At 42.9% G+C, this 21,501-nt stretch overlaps 1 protein-coding gene across 1 annotated transcript in view; it reads right to left on the reverse strand.

Annotated features, from left to right (window-relative positions):
• ANKH (ANKH inorganic pyrophosphate transport regulator) overlaps positions 1–21,501 on the reverse strand; it is a 141,593-nt gene that overhangs the window by 57,853 nt on the left and 62,239 nt on the right. Inside the window, exon 2 of the mRNA XM_019951048.3 lies at positions 5,582–5,798. Within this exon, the coding sequence (XP_019806607.1) occupies positions 5,582–5,798 (217 nt within the window). The remainder of the gene's footprint in view (positions 1–5,581; positions 5,799–21,501) is intronic.

A 21,501-nucleotide genomic window follows, 5' to 3' on the forward strand; every position in this document is an offset into this window, starting at 1 on the left:
ATAGAGTCTATAATTACCAGGCTAGCTGCCTTAATGACATTTAGTAACCTTCAACTTCTATAAGCTGCCTTACCAAGAGTCTTCTGAAATAGCTTAGAGTCCTTATGAAAAGTAGGACATTAGAAAGAAAAATTAAGCAAGGTTTTCGAATAGATGTACATGGAGTTCATGGCCTGGCTGCAGCAGGAGGACACGGACTTAACCTATTTACAGGTAGACAGCTTTGAGCTGCCCAAACAAGAAGCAGGAAGGGCCATTCAAATCCCTAGCTCCTCTGACCTCAGAATTATTTTCCCGTGAGACTCTGGGGTAATGGAGCGATGGACCTTTCCAGAATCACTGGTTCTCAAACTTGTTCATCCAGAGTCGCCAGCACTTGTTGCAAAATGCCATGAAATTTAGTATTAATCAAAATAAGCCTCATTACCTATAATTTTCCCATGGGAATTGAAGGAAAAGCCCTCTTTCCATTTTTAGTAAAAGAATAATATGTGCATTTCCAAGGGGCAAATTTGGGAGCCCTTATTCTAATTCTAATGCCTTAGTTCCCATGTTTAAAAGTCTCCCAAGTGCTACGGATTGACCCACTGTGTTCTGTTTACCAAGGCTCCTGCAACTCGGGTATCTTGAGCCAGGCTCCAGGTACACATAGAATAGATATCAACTTTTTGGCCAGTGGATCTCTAGATTTCAAGTCTGTCAGTCCAACACAATTCCAAGTGTCTACTCATTTGGCTAATTGCATAAGGTTTGGGTGGTACATTTTCTGGAGCCATCTTTTCCTCACCATCTGCACCATACATTCCTGGGGAAGTGCCTGTGTGATCAGTGGGACCCACTCCGGCCATGTGCAAATGTCTGGGGAAACCCAGAACCATGTGCAAATCTCTCAAGGATGAGAGAATGCATGGCTTACCAGTCTGGTCCAAAAAAAGAAAAAAATCAGAGAAAATGAATATGAAACACAAGAAAAAACATTATTTACAGCAAATGTAATAAAAAGGACCTAGTGAAAGTTCTCTCCTTTATTGGGGCAAACACAATAACAGTTGACCCTACAAAGGAGTTCTTGGTCCTCTCTGACCTGAGTCTACCTCTAATGTCTCACCGTGATCAGTAAATGGATGCCCAGATGTGACACCAGGTTAGCGAAGGAAAGGAGCTACAGTTGAAACTGGTTTTTCAAAGCTGGTGACGCTTAGCTTTGAAGTCCCTTCTAAGTGAGAAGATCCTCCAGCAGTTGGTAGATTATCGGTAGATACTGAAAGTTTGAAATGTCAAAGTTCATCCAGATTGGGAAAAAAAAATCTAAGATAGAGATCATGCTGGGAATCAGGATTTCTCCAATGGCTGGAGATAACCATGGAATACACAAACTTAAAAAAAATATATCTTAAGAGTACCTTTGCCCCAGCACTAGTTCATAACCCAGGAGATTATGCAGACTGACAAAATATATTGAACTTTTCTAAATATTAAAAATTTCTTTAGAGACCATAACGTTATCAAGCAGTAAATAAGAATATACAGATCTTCCTTGTTGTTAAAGCTGTATTAAACATACTTACATGAACACTAGACTCAATCTGCTTTATTCAATATAGCTGTCCCTGAGATGTCACAAAAAAATTTTCACTGGTGTCGCAGGCTCTCCAAGGGACCCAGCTACAGCCGCAAAGCTCAATGCCTAACGCCCTCCCTGCGGGTCCTCTTTCTACTTTGCCCTTCCCTGCTCTCCTTCCCTTTCTCTCTTCCTCTCTCCCCCTTTTCCTGTCCCTGTTGCCTAACGGGCTCTTCTATTGTCTCAGGCTGCACACCTCCTTTACCTGGTTACCTGCACCCTAGCACTGGGCATCCACCCTGTTACCCGTGATATTCAACACCGAACTCATTTTCTTGCTTTATTCTCCCTGATTCATGAATGTGTGGTGGCTGTCTGCCTCCCACTTCTTCTCCTCCCCAAGGATGAATATCTTTTATATTTATCTCACCTCTGTATCCAACTTTTGATTAGTAGGACCTGAATGACATGCACGTACTATTTGTTCGATAAGTAATTTGTTGGACCACGGATAGGACAGATGGGGACTGGACTATTTTAAAGGTGAGTTAAACAAAGGGCAATTCTTTCACTCTTGTTTAGTCAAAGGCCCCCACATTCAAAGCAGGAAGGTCAGCTCTACTAATACTAGTGGTGTGTCTGCTTAGAGTTAAACATTCATGTGAATAACATCGTAAGGGGAAATGGATGAATTTTATCAGTGTTTGAATATATCTAAAAAAAGAGAAATATTCATTAATTATACAGAAGGCATCTTGCTGGGAAAAGTAACTAATATTGTAAAGAATAAAATGAATAAACAGGTAAATTAGGAAACAAAGCAAAAAGAAACCAAGGAGTTGGCCATTAAACTGAAAAAGCACAGAACATGGTGATTTTGTTAAAACCACGAGCCTGAGGTTAGACAGAATTAACAGAAATGTAACAGACAAGAAGAGTCACCATCTGTAATCTTAAGTGGCTACAGCAGAATATTCATTTGGAGCACTGGGTCAAATTCTCCACTCCATCTTGTATCAAAGATAAGGGAAAAATTAGAAAGAGTTGTGCTGGAATACAACCAACACTTTCAGAGCCAGTTAAGAGATGACCCACCCCACGAGCCTTTCAGAACCAATCCCTAAGAGAAAGAACTTCTTCCTCCTCTATGCTCTTAGAAGCCCTTATATAAATGCTACGGAAAAGTTAGAAGGTCTAGATAACAGAAATAAATCTATTAAGGAGATAGGGAAATAGCACCTAAAAAGGAAAGTTTCAGGCAATTAGACTAGTTTCGCCTAAACAAAATAATATAGAGAAATTTGGTTTTAAGCGTAGGTTACTCTGGTTCCTATCTCACTCTGTGGGCTAAGCTGGTGAACGTGTAACATGTGGCTTCTTGTACTTACTCTAAGCCCTACTGAGGAGCTGTTCATGTGGGGAATACATACCCATTTCAGTATCAGGCCAAGCAAATACAATTAGGAAGACTGCCTGAGAGCAGACAATGGCTTCTTAAGTCAAATTATTTGGAATAGTTGCTTTTTTGTTGATCTATGTCACTGTTCCCTTGTCCCAAGCATAGATAGCCGAGAGCTGACTGTTAAGGTAGAAATGTCAGTGGCTGTTTCTAGCATTACTAAGATGGGAAAATGGGTTTTAGTGTCTAGTGTAGGTGACACATTGTAAAGTAGAAACTGAACGGGGGGATGTTTATGGATGGTAGGAAAATACTGTTGGAAAAGGTAAGGATGACAAAAGAGCAACATCCCACCTGGAGCTTGTGGTCAAGGTTATGGGGAAAAATCGGCAAGATCTGAGTATAGAAAAGCTTACGGGATTAGTGAAAAAAAGGAGAAAGGAAGGTGAGCAAAGATGCCTGATGCAGCAGACAGTAGACGGCAAGAGAAGAATCAAACCATTAGGTGGAGAATTGAAATGAGGCCAACAAACTAGAAGAGGGAAAATCATTAAAATCTGAGTTTTAAGTCTTTGAAAGAAATTGATATTGCTTTCTTAGTAACTGTAGAAAGCATTTGTTTGTTGGAAGGAAAAGAAGTGATAATTGTAAAAATATCAACAGTGATAAAAGCAATTGTTAAATATATCTGGGATGTAGAACCATTTTGGTTCAAATGTAAGATTTTATGATTCCATTTTAAAATTGAAAAACTTGCATTTAACTTGGAAAATGATTTGATTTGATTTTTGTTTGATTTTTGATTTTTATTTCAGTGACCAAATGTCCCTCCCAACAGTGTCAATAATACAGTACACTCAAGTTTTCCTTAATTACTGACATCTAGTAATTAGCTATTAGCCCCAAAGTCTCATTTGAGCATGACTAAAACAGGGAATGTTGGGTTTATTTGGAAGTAAGTAGCTAAAAAGAAACTAATTTATCTTCCTTTTTAGGCAAAAATTTATTTAGACCCACTCATTGCACATATGGAATTTTCTCAAGTACGTATACCATCTATGAAAATGGCCCAGATCAAATGTAGCTGCAGAAGTTTTCTTTAAAACTCAGCGGATAAGTTAGTATTCAGGGTTTAAGTTAAGGGAAAGAAAAGCATCTCCTCTCTGTCCCATGCCCTGAAGCTCTGAGCCCCAGTGAAATGACCAATAGCAACACTTTGCCTGGATATTTGGCCCATGAGAAGCATCCTCTCGCCAACATTGTTCTTAGCACAAAATCCTATGTTGTATTAAAAAGGAAGACCACAGGGGCTCCCCTGGTGGCACTGTGGTTGGGAGTCCACCTGCCAATGCAGGGGACACGGGTTTGTGCCCCGGTCCGGGAAGATCCCACATGCCGCGGAGCGGCTTGGCCTGTGAGCCATGGCCGTTGAGTCTGCGCGTGGCGGGAGAGGCCACAACAGTGAGAGGCCTGCGTACCGCAAAAAAAAAAAGGAAGACCACAAAGGCCTCAGTCTATTTACTTTTAGATTCACAATTCTATGAGTAAACATGAGTTGACATCTGAGTACACTGTAAATGGTTTGGGTTAATCTCCCGGCTCTTCATTCACCACGGACATTCACGGTTCTCATACAACCAGTGCCAATTTGAAGACACACAATGGGTTTGTGAAGTGTTGTTCACAGGCTTTATGTAACTGGGTTCAGTAGGTGTGCCATTCAATTTTTATGCCAGGTAAGCTGAGCTGTTTTGAAGCCAAGGGGTTCTGAGATCATGCCCTTAGGGTTTTTTATCACCACCAAGAAGGCAGCAGAAGTAGAACTCCAGCTCTAAAGGAAGGGGCTTTCCTAGGTCTTGGTGAAACCGTAGGCCAGTCACTGTGTGTGATAAAATTTTCTTGTTGTTTCATGGAAAGAATGTTATGCCCAGAGTATTGAGTCTCATCTGAAATAGAAACATGGGGCCCTAAAAGGAGATAATTTTAATACATTAAACAATCTCATTTGTTTTCACTGCTGATAAGAATTAATCCTGAATAACACTCATTCTATTTTTATTCTTAAGATTGAGTCTGATAAGATAAACACCAAGGTCCTACTGTACAGCACAGGGAACTATATTCATTATCTTCTAATCAACTATAGTGGAAGAGAATCTGAAAAAGAACATATCTATATACTGCATACATATGATATACATATACATATATGTATGTATATAGCTGAATCACTGTGCTGTGCACCTGAAACTAACACAACATTATAAATCAACTATACTTCAATTAAAAAAGAAAAGAGTAAGTAATGTCTGTCGCTAACAAAAGCACCTGACATTTTTTTGACCTTACTGAAGGCTAATCCTAGATCTGCTCACCTGTTAATGAAACTCCTTCCTCACTGACACAGGGTTTGGGAACCAGGGACATACAGCTTGCCAGACAAAGGACATTTTCTTTTCTTGACCTAGGAGCACAAACTCCATGCCTTCCATCCCTTAAAATTGTCTTGATATTTAATAATTATGGAAGAAATCATTTACTACAATAAATACACGAAAATGAATTATGTGGAAGAAGGAATTAGCAAAGCTAGATTCTTAAGGGACGGCCAACAGCCTTACCTATGAGGGTGTGGAAGACAGCGGCTATAGCACCGGCCACCACCATGCACAGGACAGCTTTGGTCCTGTCCCGCTTGCTGTTCACAAACACCAGGCCCACATTCTTGAAGTCACTCATGGGCCCCGTGAAGAACTTCATTAAGGAGTAGGCCAGCCCGTAGCTGGCCAGCATCTCCACTGCATCTTCCTTGACAGCTGCAATGCCCCGGTTCAAGGCCTGTGGAGGGAAGAAACCCACAAACAGCGTTAGGAACGGCGTCTTGGGGCTTCCGTGGTGGCGCAGTAGTTAAGAATCTGCCTGCCAATGCAGGGGACACGGGTTCGAGCCCTGGTCCGGGAAGATCCCACATGCCACGGAGCAGCTAAGCCCGTGTACCACAACTACTGAGCCTGCGCTCTAGAGCCCGCGAGCCACAACTACTGAGCCTGTGCTCTAGAGTCCGTGCTCTGCGACAAGAGAAGCCACCACGATGAGAAGCCACTGCAATGAGAAGCCCACGCACCACAACGAAGACCCAACACAGCCAAAAATAAATAAATAAATAAGAAACGCTGTCTTATATCTCCTACAATAAAACTCAGCAGGTCATGTTTCCATAGGCACTCTAAGCAGCTTATAGGGCAAATCTCACTGTAATTTGATAAAGGTTATTAGTTTTCATTTTCATCCATATTAGCTTCATTTTGAAATATCTTCCTGTGGGGGAGATAGCTGTCCACTGGGGTGAAAGTAATAGAAGAAAACCCAACAAGCATTTTATGTTAATATCAGAAAATAATTCGGAGAAGTTCTGGTTAAAAGGTTAACATGTTAAATTTTATTTGTAGGCTGAACCGACATAATAGCAACAGGTATTCTGGAAATGGGTCAGCCACTTTATATGGAGTAGGTGATGGTTTCTCTTTTCCTTTAAGGAAGGGGTGTGTGTGTGTGTGTGTGAAATACTAGGTATCTGTTATGTATGTATCCTTCACAGCATAAAGTAAGTTCTATGCTACGAAAATAGGTATTGAAGGAAATTATTATACAATCAATGGATGCTATTCACCTGATTCTTACTGTATCTTAACTTGAAATAGATTCATGATCTCTGTGCAGACAAACAGGAAAAGAAAATCTTTAAACCAAATACACTGTTTTGAATAATAAGATGTGGTCATAGAATATTCTGTTTTAATCATCCTCCATGAGGGACCCTCTGAGGTACTGGTGACCTTGTCAGGATGGCATTTCCAAACTAACTTTCCCACCTAGTAGACAATAAAGTAGACTGGAGGTAGTGGGGATGGATGTCCAGGAAGAAGAACTTTATTTTAAAAATGTCCCCAGTACATCGCCTCTGTCTTTAGGCACAGGCAACTGACTGGGCAGGAGAGTCAGCTTTCTGTATAGTAATACACTTTCAGTTAAGTTATTTTTATTGAAGTATAGGTGATTTACAGTGTTGTGTTAGTTTCTGGTGTACAGCAAAGTGATTCAGTTGTACATATGTGTGTATATATATATATTTTTCAGATTCTTTTTCATTATAGGTTATTACAAGGTATTGAATATAGTTCCCTGTGCTATACAGTAGGACCTTGTTGGTTATCTATTTTTTATATAGTGGTGTATATCTGCTAATCCCAAATGCCTTAGTTATCTCTCTTCCCCCTGCCTTTCCCCTTTGGTAACCATGTTTGTTTTCTAAGTCTGTGAGTCTGTTTCTGTTTTGTGAGTAAGTTCATTTGTGTTATTTTTTTAGATTCCACATAGAAGTGATATCATATGGTACTTGTCTTTCTCTGTCTTACTTCACTTGGTATGATCATCTCTAGGTCCACCCATGTTGCTGCAAATGGCATTATTTCATTCTTTTTTGTGAAGCCAAGCTAGCTGACACAGGGGTATAAAAGGTCACCTCCCCTGCCTCACTGTGGGACTGATCACTCTGGTACAATTCATGCTCCAGAGCTCCCCATGGGATCAGGTGGAAGCTAGTCTCCAGTGAAGACCACATCCTTGTTTAATTTTTCCCCACTGCCCACTGCTTCCCTCTCCCCTTCTCCAGAGAGCACACACTCAATAAATCACTTGCACAAGAATTTCCCAACGCAGGTTCTGCTTCCAGAATCCCCAGCTCAATACAACTTCTAATTACGTTTCTCTCAGACATAGAGAACAGTGTATGGTTTGTTCTTTTTCCTTCTCATCCTTCCCCAATCTATGACTGAAAACTGTTTACTTTTTATTGCTAAAATACGTGTTCGAACTTAAATGATAAAATTGTATATTAGCACAAGTTTTAAAACTATATAGGAGGGCCCCTAAATAATGTAGGATTAGTCTTTTTATATGTCTTGTTGGCAAAATTTTATTCTTTGCTAGAAAGACATTAGCTCTGGCTGGGGCATCAACGGCAATGCTTTCTATTTTCACCAACTGTTCCTTGATGAAGTCCTAAACCCAGCGCTGAGGCACGAGAGCAGAAAGAAGGGCACAGGGAAGAACAGCTCTGTCAGCAAGACTGGGTGTGAAAACTCCACTGAGCTCAACAATTATGGTAATTTGAGGAAAGAGCACAGGGTTTAGAGACAGGCAGACTTGACTAGATCCGCTTCTACCACTTAACTACTGAGTGGCCTTGGCCATGGTACTTATTCTCGCTGAAATAATGGATCTTAGATTGTCTATAAGTAGTGTACAGGGCATCACCCATGACTGGCCTAGAAAAGGCACTTGAAAGCAAGGATTTATGTCTATGTTGTTTACCACTGTACACCTACCACCTTGCTACCTTATAAACACTCAAATATTTGTTGGATGAATGAATGAATTAGGTATTTTCTGCCAGGAATTTCAATGTTGATACTAATTTGTATGCACTTTAAGGAAATCACATTTTGATTGTAAGATGAAGATGTTATTACTTGTAAGATTTACTATTGACTTAACATTTTTATTGGCCAAATTAAATGTACATCGTGATGGGAAAACATATCCTGATTTCAAGAAGCATTCAAATGCAAGGAAAAAGAGCTTTAGAATTGAGGAGATATGCTATATTAATATTATTAGCCTTTTTATTATTTCCATTTTCAGTACTGCCCCCAATTTGTTCACTTCCTAATTTTATGATTTTCTTTTGATACCAGAAATATTAAGTTATTATGCAGTTGATCCTTCATTTCACGGAGTTTCTTTCCGTAGTTTTGGACTCTGTCATTCTTACCCATCTTTAGCTAAGGTAATTTTGTCTAGTTTATAGTTTCATTTGCGCATTTAGCTTTTCACTCCTCCTGGAACTTATGCTGTGAGGTATGGCTTAAAATTCATTTTCTCATAATAGTTTACTCCTTCAACACCAGTTTGAATAAAACACCCATTGCCCACTTATTTGTGATGTCTTCTTATCAGCCATTAGTTCTTATACTTCCTTCCATCACCTATTGTTTGCTTTACCTGTCTGTCTCAATTTGCTTACCCTGTTTTTCTTCATAGCATGTTCATTACTTGACATTATACTGTCTATTTACTTGTTATTTGTCTTCCTGTCTATCTTCTCCACTTGACTGTAAGCTCCAGGGCACAAAGAGAACTTTGTCTGGTTCACACCACATCTCCAGACCTAAACATGATAGGGGATCACATGATAGGTGAACGATAAGGATGAAAGAATGAAGTGAAATACACACGAACAGGATAAACATTTCCTGTGATGGGTACTGAAGAAATGAAATTAATGAGCTGGGGTTTCCTTGGAGGAGCTTATTCAGATGAACTAGACAAGGAAACCCCTTCAAAGAGGTGATATCTGAGCTGAGAGATGAAGAATGAACAGCTGTATAGAGTTGGAGGAAGGCACAGGCCTGCAGGAGGGCTTAGTGTTCTTAAGGAACAGAAAGGCGGCCAGTGAGAATAGAGGGGAATAGGTGAACTTGGAAGAGAAGACAATGCTGAGGTAATTCCAGGTCACAGCGGTGCTTTGCTCTAAGAGCAGTGGGAAGTCCACGCAGAGGTGGGATAGAGGCTCCTGTTGGCTGCAGGGATGGACGTGGCCTGGAGAGGGACAGGCAGAGCAGGAAGCCAGGAGTTCTGGTAAGAGAAGGCGATGGCTTGGACTAGGGGACGTAGGGAAGACGGAGAGAAGTAGATTGACTTGAGAGCTTTTTGGAGGTAAAATAAATGGACCTGGTGATGGACTATGTGGTGGGTGTGAGGAAAAGGGAGAAATCAAAGCTGGCTGTTGACTTTTTTGGCTTGAGTCATTGGTCAAATGGTGTTGCTACTTACTGAGATGAAGGGACTGGGGGAGGGAAGGTTTGGGAGGAAAAGGCAAGACCTCCACTGAGGAGTCCCCTGCTGGGTGTGAGACACCCATAGCATTCCAAACACAGAAGTCAGGTAAGATAGTTGACTCAGTGAGCCTGGTGTCCAGGGGACATCTCCGCTATGGCTATTTGAAGGTCGTCAGCATACAGACAGCATTTAAAGGCAGGAGACTAAACAAGATTATCTAGACAAGGTATAGATAGAAGGGAGTCTGAGGTTCAGTCCTGTAGCACCCTAGAAATAAACTTAAACATTAAGTATGTGGCAAGCCTTCCATGTTACCTGGGGGTTATAAGGATGCTGTAGTTCAGCATCCATCAGTTAGCTACGACTGTTCTGGCCACGTCACTCACAAACCCTGCTGCATCTCTAGCCAACACCAGGAAGAACAGCCACTGTGGCTGGGAAAGAGGAAGAGCTATGGCCTTGAAATTCAGCTAAGAAAGTGTCTGAGAAGTCTTTGGAATGAATTAGGCCCGGAGTCACAATTCTGTCCCAAGATTGTTGTAAGTACAGAGGTTCACCGGCTGTTCAGAGCAAGTGTCTATCAGAGGCAAGTGTCTAAACATTCATGGGCTTTCCAGAGTAAAGACACTTTAAATTAGGGCCACATCTACCGAGACTCCAACCACTGTAAATATGAAGCTGACCTTCAAGCCCAGCCTGGTTCTGGTTCCAGATGGCATGGCACGGGGGCCTCGTCACACTCCAAATCAGCATTCTCTGTGCTGTGGGTAGTCGTCAATATGTAATGTCTGACTTACAAACTTATCTGGCTCCAGAAGGCTTTTCTTGGGTCCTACCTGCCTTAGTAAATCCCAGTATCAGCCAGGTTCATGGTGTTCTAATGCCTAATTTTTTCCCCCAGAAAGTCAGCAAAACTACAGGATATTAAAAAGTGAAACAACACAAAACCAAAAAACCACAGCCTCCAGGGAAATGGCTAACAAATCCCATGTGATCTCCCTGGTATGAACTGTCTTAGATCTTTAAACCCTAAAAGGGATCCTGACATTTTAAACTTGGGCTCTAGAGACCAGAAACATCTCTAACTGCCAACTGAGCGTCTTTAAACCAAGAGTCACCACCTCACCTCCGTCCTGCCAATCATTTCACGCCAATGTTAACAGCGAGTGTTCCTTAACAGCTGGGCGCTGGGTGGAGTGTTGTACCTGCTCCCCTCCGCCGGCCCCAGGAGCTGAAGCGGGACCAGAAGGTGATACCCTGTCCTGGAGGGCAGGTCTGGTGTCCAGGCAGCACCGTTGATCTCCTGTCCGGGAGATCTGTGAGGCTCTCTCTGCACCTCCCCCTCTAGCTACTCTAAACGCCATTAAACTCGTCACCCTCTTGACCGCCCCATCTTCTCCCTCCTGCTGCCTGTCCTTCCTCACTCTACCCCACATTTCATAGTCATCACCTTAACCTCACCCTTGTCAGTACCCACAACTCACTGTCCGCAAATCTCTGACCTTGGATTCATCTCATTATTTACCTATTCGACCCTTATCTAGATTTGCAGACTTCTACTTGGGCTTTGGGAGCGGCTGGAATCAAATGTACAACGCAGGGTGCTGCCACTACACACTCATTGTCTCCATCCTCAACCGGGCTGTTCACTGCTCAGTTATCGGTCCATCTTTCCCACCACTGCTCTCTGTATTCCTGGGCTGCCTCGTTTCCTCTTTCTCAGCCTCTTACTTTCTCACCTCTTACTTCATCTGCAATATGGAATCCATCAGGTAGAAACTAAATTTCTTGTTGCTTCTCTCCCTAAAACGATCCTCCACAAAACACATCTGCCCCAAACCCTTCTTCACCTCCTCTCTCTCGTTATGCTGGGAAGGCCAGTCTGAGCAGGGCGAGTCTAGGGCTATCTCCCTGGGTCTCTGCACTTCTGTCTCTCTGACCTTGGCAGGAGCCGCCATCTTCCTCTCCTGCTTGTCTGATCTTGGCTACTTGACGGGCTCTTTCCCATCCTCATTCTCACATGCTTAAGTCTCTTCCACGTGAAAAATAAACCTTCTCTGGCCTCCTCTCCTCCTCTTGTTCCCGCCCTCTTTCTCACCTCCCTTTCACAGATGACTTCTATAAAGTGGTACCTGTGCTCCTTATTCCCACTTTTGTTTTTCCCATCCACTCCTCCGCCTGTTAGAACAGCAGCTCCCGAAGTGCAGGAACCCCATCTGTGGCCCCAGAACCACAGCTCTAGCATGCTCTGGCCACACGACAGGAAGCCATAACGGAAGCATAACGCTGTGTTGAACGCACCCACTGGGTTCTGGCTTCTCTGTCCGCGGCCCTCACACATGCTCTTCCTGTTAAAGCAAATGGGCACTTGCTGTCGTTGTCTTTCTGACCCCTGGGCGGATCTACCCTGTGGGCCGCTCCCTCTGTGAAACGCTGTTTCCTCCTTGGCTTCAGTGACGCTGAAGTTTCTAGGTTCTCCTCCTAGCTCTTCTGCTCCAGCTCTTTCTCCTTGTTGCCTCCTCTTCCTTTGTCTCAAATATCGGTGTCCCCAGGGTTCTACCTGGGGCCCTCGCCTCCGCTCCCTCTCCCCTCTGGCTCAGCAATCCCTCCCCCTCCCACAGCTTCAATTATTCCCTGTCTGCTCAGGAGTCCCTGATCCATTTCTCCAGATTTCTCAGGCTTCTCTTAAGCTCCAGACCCACCCATCTCCATCTGAGTGCCCCTGTGGCACCTCACACTCCACGTTTCCAAAACTGGGTTCACCATCTACTAGGCTACCTGGGTTCCCACAGACCCAGCCTTCCTCTTGGGTTCCCTTTGAATGAATGCATCCCACCCAGAAGCCTGAGGATCTCCCTGGATCCCTCTCAGTCCTCATACGCACAGATTTCCTGGTCCCAAACATACTCTTTCCCTAGTCATTGTTTTTTTTGTTTGTTTGTTTTTTTAATAAATTTTATTTATTTATTTTTGGCTGTGTTGGGTCTTTGTTGCTGCGTGCGGGTTTCCTCTAGTTGCGGTGAGTGGGGGCTACTCTTCGTTGAGGTGCACAGGCTTCTCGTGGTGGCTTCTCTTGCTGTGGAGCACGGGCTCTAGAGCGCAGGCTCAGTAGTTGTGGCGCGCGGGCTTAGTTGCTCCGTGGCATGAGGGATCTTCCCAGACCAGGGCTCGAACCCGTGTCCCCTGCATTGGCAGGCGGATTCTTAACCACTGCGCCACCAGGGAAGTCCGCCTAGTCACTCTTAATCTGTCCAGTTCTCTCCAGCCCCACCACCATGCCTTGGGTCAGGTCACTCGTGGTCTTCTTGTCTCCAAGCCCTCCTTCCCTCCACACTACGGTCAGATCACAAAAATCCAAATTCCTACAAGGGTATCCGAGGTGCTTCAGGGCTGCATCCTGTTCACAGACCGTGGACCCCACAGATGTTGCTCTAAGTGTCTGCGACAGTGTCCGGCACACGGGTAGACGGCATCCAGTGAGTATTTGTTCAATGAGTGACCACTCACAGAGGCCACTCACGATCTGACCCTGCTTGTCTGTCTGGTCTCTACACTTGCCCTTGCGCTATGTTTTATGAGGCTTAAACTGTTTGTAGCTTTCTGGATACGCCATGCTCCCTTTCGGCTAAAGGTCTCTGCTCAAGCTCTTTTCTCTACATAGGATTGCCTCTACCCCTGTCCCCACTCCCACTCACCTGGTAAACTCATCATCAGTTCAGTTCCCAGGAATCACATTTCTGCGAAGCCGTCCCCTAGGCCTAGTCTCCTCTGTGCTCCCTGGCACCCTATACCCCGGGTCCCAGTGCTGCACTCATTGGGCTGTACTGTGGTTGCCTGGTTACCAGACTGCCCTTCTTGCCAGATTACTTTGAGGCAGGGTTTGGGCTTACTTGTCACCAGCTTTCCTGCATCTACTCAGCACAATGCCTGACACATAGTTAAGATTCAATATGTGAATGAAGAGATGTGTTAACTGACATCCAGCTGATTTATCTGGTCCTTCATAAAAATCTTCCAACTGCAGGTTTGGTTTTTCTGGGTAAATAAACTCATTTTTGATAGAATCTATATATTTAAAATATGCAAAGAGAGGGCAGTGACACTATACACCTTCCTGTACCTCTGATATTTTCTCATGGGATAGACAGGGATATCCACTGCTATTTCTACTATGTCACATGGGCACCCAGTAAGTACTGGATAAAGGTGACTCCTTAACTGCAGACACACAGACATAGATAGGATGCAACAGGGGGACACATGATTAGCCTCTTAAGTACAAAGCTTAAACAAAGATTTTTTCCGACTTTTTTTTTTCATGTCGTTTGGATGTCAACTGGCATATAGGACAAGTTGTTCCCCTATGAAGTCAAATCCTATAACAGAAGTCAGCTGCCGTGAAAAGAAAATCAGAAGTTTAGATTCAAAGGAGAACCTTCTCAGAGAAGCTGAGAGAACCCTGCTGAGACAGGTAACCAGGGTGATAATCTCCAAATCTGAGAAGATGGGTGCCTGTAAGGGCAACAAGGCTTGGAGAGAGATGGCCACACAGTTCAGGAAGTGCCAAGGGCAGTTGGACTCGGATCTTGTAACTGACATTCATGGCCATACGGTAAAAAAATGATCACGTTGCTCATATAGAAATGGCTCTTCAAATTCTTCCACGAAAAAGGTGCTGAGTGGACAGAAACGAACATATCTACGAAACAGAAACAGACTCATAGACAGTAGAGAACAGACTTGTGGTTGCCAAGGGGGAGGGAGCATGGGGGAGGGATGGGCTCTGAGTTTGGGATTAATAGATGCAAACTATTACATACAGAATGGATAAGCAACAAGGTCCTACTGTGTAGCACAGGGAACTATATTCAATATCCTGAGATAAATCATAATGGAAAAGAAAATAAAAAAGAATGTATACATGTGTATAAGTGGTTCACTTTGTTGTACAGCAGAAATTAACACAGCATTGTAAATCAACTATACTTCAATTTAAAAAACCCATATTGCTGTCAGAAAAAGGTGTTGAGTTGGAAACTGGTATTGTTCCCTAAAATAGCAGTGAGATTATTATATGAAAGGCTGAAAGTCCCTTATTTTACTTTTAGTAAGATGAATACTTCCTTTACTTGCCTCATCCTGGATTAGGAAAACCAATGGGACACAGGGCTGGGTAATCTTCTGTCTTTGATAAAAGACCACTCCTCTGTCTACAGCTTCAACACTCCCGTTACACCTTCTAGGACATGAAGCACACTCAACCATTACTGTGGCAAAAGAATACAGTTTAAAAATCTTTCTCAAACCCAAGGTCCTCAGAAAATTTGCATTTGTGAAAGTGTGGGAAATTCAGAAGTACACGTGGAGGCAAAGCTACCTGTGGGAACAGCGTCTTCCAATGGCATAGCTAATCAGCAACCTTTGGATTTCAGTCCCCTCAAAGAGACTGGGTTCCTATAATTTCCCACTGTTACTGTTCTGTTCGTTTGTATTTTAAAAAGTGGTTTGGGTTAAATTAGATCATTTGTCTTCCCGGTAGTTTTCCAGCCATGTTTTATTTTCTCAAGGATCTATACACCCCTCTAAAGGACACACCTCGCTCTGTCTAGCTGGAGCTCTGGCCAAGAACTTGACACCCACACATGAGGTTGTGGTTTACAGGGAGTGGCAGTAAAATGAAGCCTGGTCTCTTTGGTCGTCAGAGTCATTGCTCTGGGCAGTGCTATCCATATTTAGTGCTTCCTGGAAACTCAGAGACAACACAAGGCAAGTCCAAAATATACCACTGCTTTTCTGTGTCACTTCTCACACCTGGACAGGAGTTTCTACAAAGAACAAACTACTGAACAGGTTCCACATTTGGCTAACTCAGTTTTCTGCTGTTGGTTTCTTCAATACTTCAGGGAAAACAAAAAGCATTTCACGCTTGATGTTTTAATCTAGAAATGTGTTAGTTCGTTCAAGGATATATTTTAGTGTCATAGGTCCCTCCTCAGATCCTCTTGACCTTTCATTTAAACATGAAGCTTATATACCTAAATTTAACTTTAATTCAAGATGGTAGGAGGCTTGACAAGGAAGAAATATTACTATGAAAATTCTAGTTTACTTTTAAAAAACCAAAGCTTCCCACGTCATTTAAGATTCCTTACTTATTTCTCACCTTGATCTCATATCTTTACTGTTGTGAAAATCTCCATTTCCTACTAATTTTTTTAATACTTATAAGGTTATATGGTCCCCAAATGATGCTATCTCTTGGTTAATATCTTAAGACTATGTCTATTCCACTGTAGAATCGAGTTTAAAATGCTTCTTTATTAACAGAACAAAACTAAACAGCTCGCACAACAACTCCATAAACAACAGTCTGGAATAGATCGACTTTGGGATCGGGGGAGTCTTTTTACTAACTTTCTATGCTTTCTCTCTGCCTACGTACTTACGCACCCTGCTTACATACATACTCTCTCCATGATTAGGAGTAGATTCTTTTTCTTGATGTCTCTAGCACCTTAAATTTGGCTGTAGATCTCTGAGCAAGCAGCTCCGAGGCTCTGTTCCTTTTTCTGACTCAACTGCAACATTCTGAAATGTCATCTACGAACTTCTATTGACATTTACAAATGCATTCATTCTAAGAGAAGAAGAAGCGAATGCCTATTTGCATTTGGAGCTTATGAAACCCAATGACCACCATAATAATGACGATGAAACTATCTCGGCTAACATTTCCTGAGCGCTAGCTCTCTGACGGACACTGTTCTGGGATCTTTACTTCTCCCGACCGCTCTGTGAGGGATGTACGATTATTTCCCAGCTTACTGGTGAGAACACTGGTACGCGGAGAGGCTAAGCCACTGTCCAGCGTGACACAGAGCTGGGAGAAGAATCTAGAACTTCTTGACCTCTGGGCTTGAGATCCTAACCATCACTCTATCATCCTGAACCAAGCCCTCTTTCCACTTTGAATTAGATACCGCAGTTGGGGCCAAATGCTTACTTTAAACAGACAGGATTAGCCGAGCAGAGCAAAGAGAACTTTTGGATAAAGATGGATTTTTATGGAAAATTCCAAAGACCCTGAAGCAAAGATTATTTTTGAAACTATAGTGTGTAGCAAGCACTACAAGCGTAAATGTGGAGGATGAACAGAGCGAGGCTGAAGTCATCATATATCTGAGCCACGCCAAGAAAATGAGGATAAGAGAAATCAGGTCACTAATGCTCTGGCATCAGCACCACACAGCATGGCGAAGGGTACAGACGGAAGCTGGGAACACAGCACCACGTGGGCTGTCTTCCCAAGCTCATGCACCAGTCCCCCAGCACTAGCGTGGTAGAAATGCTAAGAGGCTCTCCACGGCGGCCTTCTGGAGACGTGGACAAGAGTGTTTATGAGCTTCTTTTCTACCTGGGATAATGCACCATCCTAGTATCTTTAACTTGTGCAAAATTTTTACTTGCTTCTCAACTGTGGGATTCATTTATTTCTGCTTGAGGTTCAGCTATGACTCACTGCTGGTATTTATATAACCGGGCACATGTCAAGTTTTGTGAAAGATTTCTAAGGGCCTGGGGCGTTTGATCTGATTGTTTTTAGGAGGCTAGTGAGAGTCAAAATTAGTCATTAAACAGGTTAGTCCATCCAGCCCATGGATGTTACAAATCAGTGTTGCACACACACGTGCACACATGCACAGACACGTACACATGCTGAGAGAGGAACCCCGACAAAATTCAAATGGACCATATTTAATGTGACAAAGCTGTCTTCAGTGGTTGCTTTGCTGTGTGCAAGTAGGTTTGTCATGGCCTCCCCATGACGCCATTGCTATTATTGGCCTAAATTACTGATCCGACTTATGAGATTCTAGGTAAAGTAAAATCATCTCACTGAATAAACTGTTTAGAACACAAAACAAGAAAGGACAAAGAATGTCACTGCAGCACAAGCAAATCGGGAAAGTCCAATGGTGTCAATAGTGGTAGCAAGGATTTAAGAATTATATATCCTGAACTTACTTTGTCTTTACAACTATAACCATGCTTTGTGCCAAATATTTTTCACCAAGAAAAGTGATATGATCAAGGAATAAGCTACAGAACAGTGCGGGTAAAATTGAAGTGCTCTGAAAATTTCTAGACTAAAGAGAGAATGAATACATTTTTGTCACTTACTATTTCATGTACGTAATAATGAGCTGGTAAACACACATGCTGAACTTCATTCTGTAAATCCAGATTTACTGTAATTCAGATTTTGGATCTCTGAAAATCAGAGTAGCCTGAAGTGCTGTCTTGCTCTAGCCCTTTGGCCTACGTGAACGAGGGGACGCAGGTGACCCAGTGAAAGGAGACATCTGCGCCCCTGTCCACTTGGCCCCTGGAGCCCCAAAGGATGCTGCAGCCATAGAAGCATACTTGTTGAGGGTGTAAATAATTCATTCAAGGAATCTGATTTATGGACCACATGAAGGACACCAACCTCTTCCATATGCAGTATGGCCAAGTTTTGAACGTACCTTCACACGTTATCTTATTGGCTGTATCTAACAGTGCTTCAACAACAGGGTAGGTATTGAAAATTCCTGTTTTTTTTTAAAATTTTCTTTACATCTTTATTGGAGTATAATTGCTTTACAATGGTGTGTTAGCTTCTGCTTTATAACTAAGCGAATCAGCTATACATATATCCCCATATCCCCTCCCTCTTGCGTCTCCCTCCCACGCTCCCTATCCCACCCTTCTAGGTGGTCACAAAGCACCAAGCTGATCTCCCTGTGCTATGCAGCTGTTTCCCACTAGCTATCTATTTTACATTTGGTAGTGTATGTATGTCCATGCCACTCTCTCACTTCGTCCCAGCTTCCCCTTCCGCCTCCCCATGTCCTCAAGTCCATTCTCTTGTAGGGCTGCGTCTTTATTCCCATCCTGCCCCTAGGTTCTTCATGACCATTTTTTTTTTTTTTTAGATTCCACATATATGTGTTAGCATACGGTATTTGTTTTTCTCTTTCTGACTTACTTCACTCTGTATGACAGACTCTAGGTCCATCCACCTCACTACTAATAACTCAATTTTGTTTCTTTTTATGGCTAATATTCCATTGTATATATGTGCCTCATCTTCTTTATCCAAAAATTCCCGTTTTGTAAAAAAGGAAACAAGGTTCAAAGAGACTCCCTGACTTGCCCAAGGCTTTTGGTTAATATATGGTATAGCCCAAACCGGAAGGCTGGGAGACCGTTAGTCCGATGCTCTTCCCTCCTTCAACACTAGACTGAAGACGGTGGGTGAAGGGGTGGCGTTGGGATGAACATCCCCCCACTGTCAACAAGGCAGGGGGAGGGGAGTGCATGTCCTCACACAGAAATGTCCTTACCCATCCAGACGGTTATTATTAGAGATAATTATTACTAAAGGAAATTGTTACTTTTACCTGATGGCAATGTAGTTTGGGAAATTGGAGAGCCCTTATAAGGAAGGTAGGATAGGCTGAGTTAAAACTTCCTTGAGGTCTTTCCCTTTGAGAGGAGCCAAGGGCAGGCTCCTGGCTTTGAGTGATGATGCCGTTGGTGGCAGAGCGTGGTCTGGTCAGCCTCGACCCTGCAGTCTGGGCAAAGAGGTCCTACAGGATGAGCAGTGGGGAATGCTCCTTGGACCCAAGCTTCCCGTGACCACCCGAGAAGGGCGTCTGTTAAAGGAGTACAGCTCCATTCAAGGCCCCAGTGATTCCAGACGGTAGGGTGGTGTCCCGGCTGACAGTGCGACAGGAGCTCGGGCACAACCTGGGTCCAGACAGGCCTACTGGTCACACTCAGTGCTCCTTCTGTGACTCCAGGATATAGTCGACAGCTAATGTATCTCTCCTGGTACAAAATAAGAACGCACCGTGAAGCTTCCCCCAAATACCCACTGCCCACATGGGGTTATTTAAGCCTTTTCAAATCCTGTGACATTCCCACAGACTCGAGACCCCACAGGAAAAACGACTGATGCGTAGGACCAGCCCTACGTCTCACCAGTTGACACTGACATTATTTTAAAGCATCATTTAAGAAAATATTAATATAAATGGACAGGAGGAGCGCGCCCTAGTAAAACTCCTTGTCATGTGTTTGTTATTTAAGAGTAATGTGTTGAGGAAACAAAGAAAAGCCAATTTGTCTTTGTTTCTGATGGCACAGTCTGTCTTATGAGACTAATAAACTGCCTCACTCCCATTATAAAAGGGCGATAACTACACAACCCTTGGGAATGAATTCAACAAGGAGTACGGTTCTTAAGTAAAGAAAACCATAGAATTTTCTTGAAGTTCATAAGACGGAAAGAAAAAGACAAGCTATGTTCCTTGATGAGAAGACAGTGTTACGAATATAACAGAAATCTTTCTGAATTCACCTGTAAGTTTAATGGAGCTTCAGTAAAAATTCCAGCAACTCGGGTGTTCATTTGCACCTGGGTGAAATGATTTTCCACCTTGTATGGGAAGATGACCAAGAAACCATGATAAAGAAGTCTAGTGAAGGGGAGCTTCGTTTACCAGGTATTAAAGTCCCCAAGAACAGGCGACTCACAGAAGGAAAAGTACCAATGAAACGTAGACGCCTGAAACGATGCTCTACTCTGAGAGTAAAGCAGTTAGGGAAGTAAAAATGGAAACAAGACTGCCATCAGATTAAACGCGAAAACGACGGATAAAATCCAGGGCTGGTGAAGATACGGCAGAAAAGGAAATTTCATACAGTATTGGCTGGAGTGAACGGTTATAGTCTTGTGGCAAAGGAATATGTCAAAAAGTATTAAAATTTAAAGTGTACCAACTCCTTGATCCAGCAACGCCCCTTTAGAATCTATCCAAACAAAATAAAGCCCTAATACGTGATGCCACCCATACAAAGGCATTCATTAAAGCATTCTTTGTAATAGCAGACAGTTGACAACAATCTGTCTGCCAATATGGGAAAGGCTAAGTAATTACGGTTATTATTTGGTGCGTGCATGGTCCATGCACATAGGGGCATGCTGACCAGCAATCACAGCGCATGAGGTGCAACTAAACGTATCCAACTAGAAAGAAGCCCGTGACACAGGGCTAAGGAGAAGAAGGTTGTACTGTAAGCAATACGGTATATTCTCACTCCATTAAAAAAATTAAAAAGACACTCAAAATGTGTAAGTATATGGGTGTGAGCAGAGAGAAGGTTGGAGAGTGACATACACCACACTCTTAATACTGGTTATTTTAGGAGAGGTGGGATGAAGGGGGGCAGGAAGAGGAAAATTCGCAACTTTACACTCATATCTGTATGGTTTTACTTATGACAAAGAACACGTTACTTTCATAGTTTAAAACAACAACAAAGAATACACACAAAATAGATGAAATGTCTAATTCTTAGGGGCAAAGCCAGAGGGTCACCCCACAAAGCAAAGGGTGATAGGTTATTGGCGAGCTTTTTGTGATCACCTGGCATGATGCCTCTTAAAAGGAATCCTCCATTCATCTCGCTTGAAAAACGTCCTGATTTCCGACAGTTTAAACACAAGGCTGAATTCTAGAAGCCGTGTGCTGTCCAAAAGAAAGGTACAAGTCTCCAAAACCTCGACCTCTGAGCATGAGAAAAGAGGAACCTT

The sequence above is a fragment of the Tursiops truncatus genome, chromosome 3 (genome assembly GCF_011762595.2).
Source record: "Tursiops truncatus isolate mTurTru1 chromosome 3, mTurTru1.mat.Y, whole genome shotgun sequence".
Taxonomy (NCBI): domain Eukaryota; kingdom Metazoa; phylum Chordata; class Mammalia; order Artiodactyla; family Delphinidae; genus Tursiops; species Tursiops truncatus.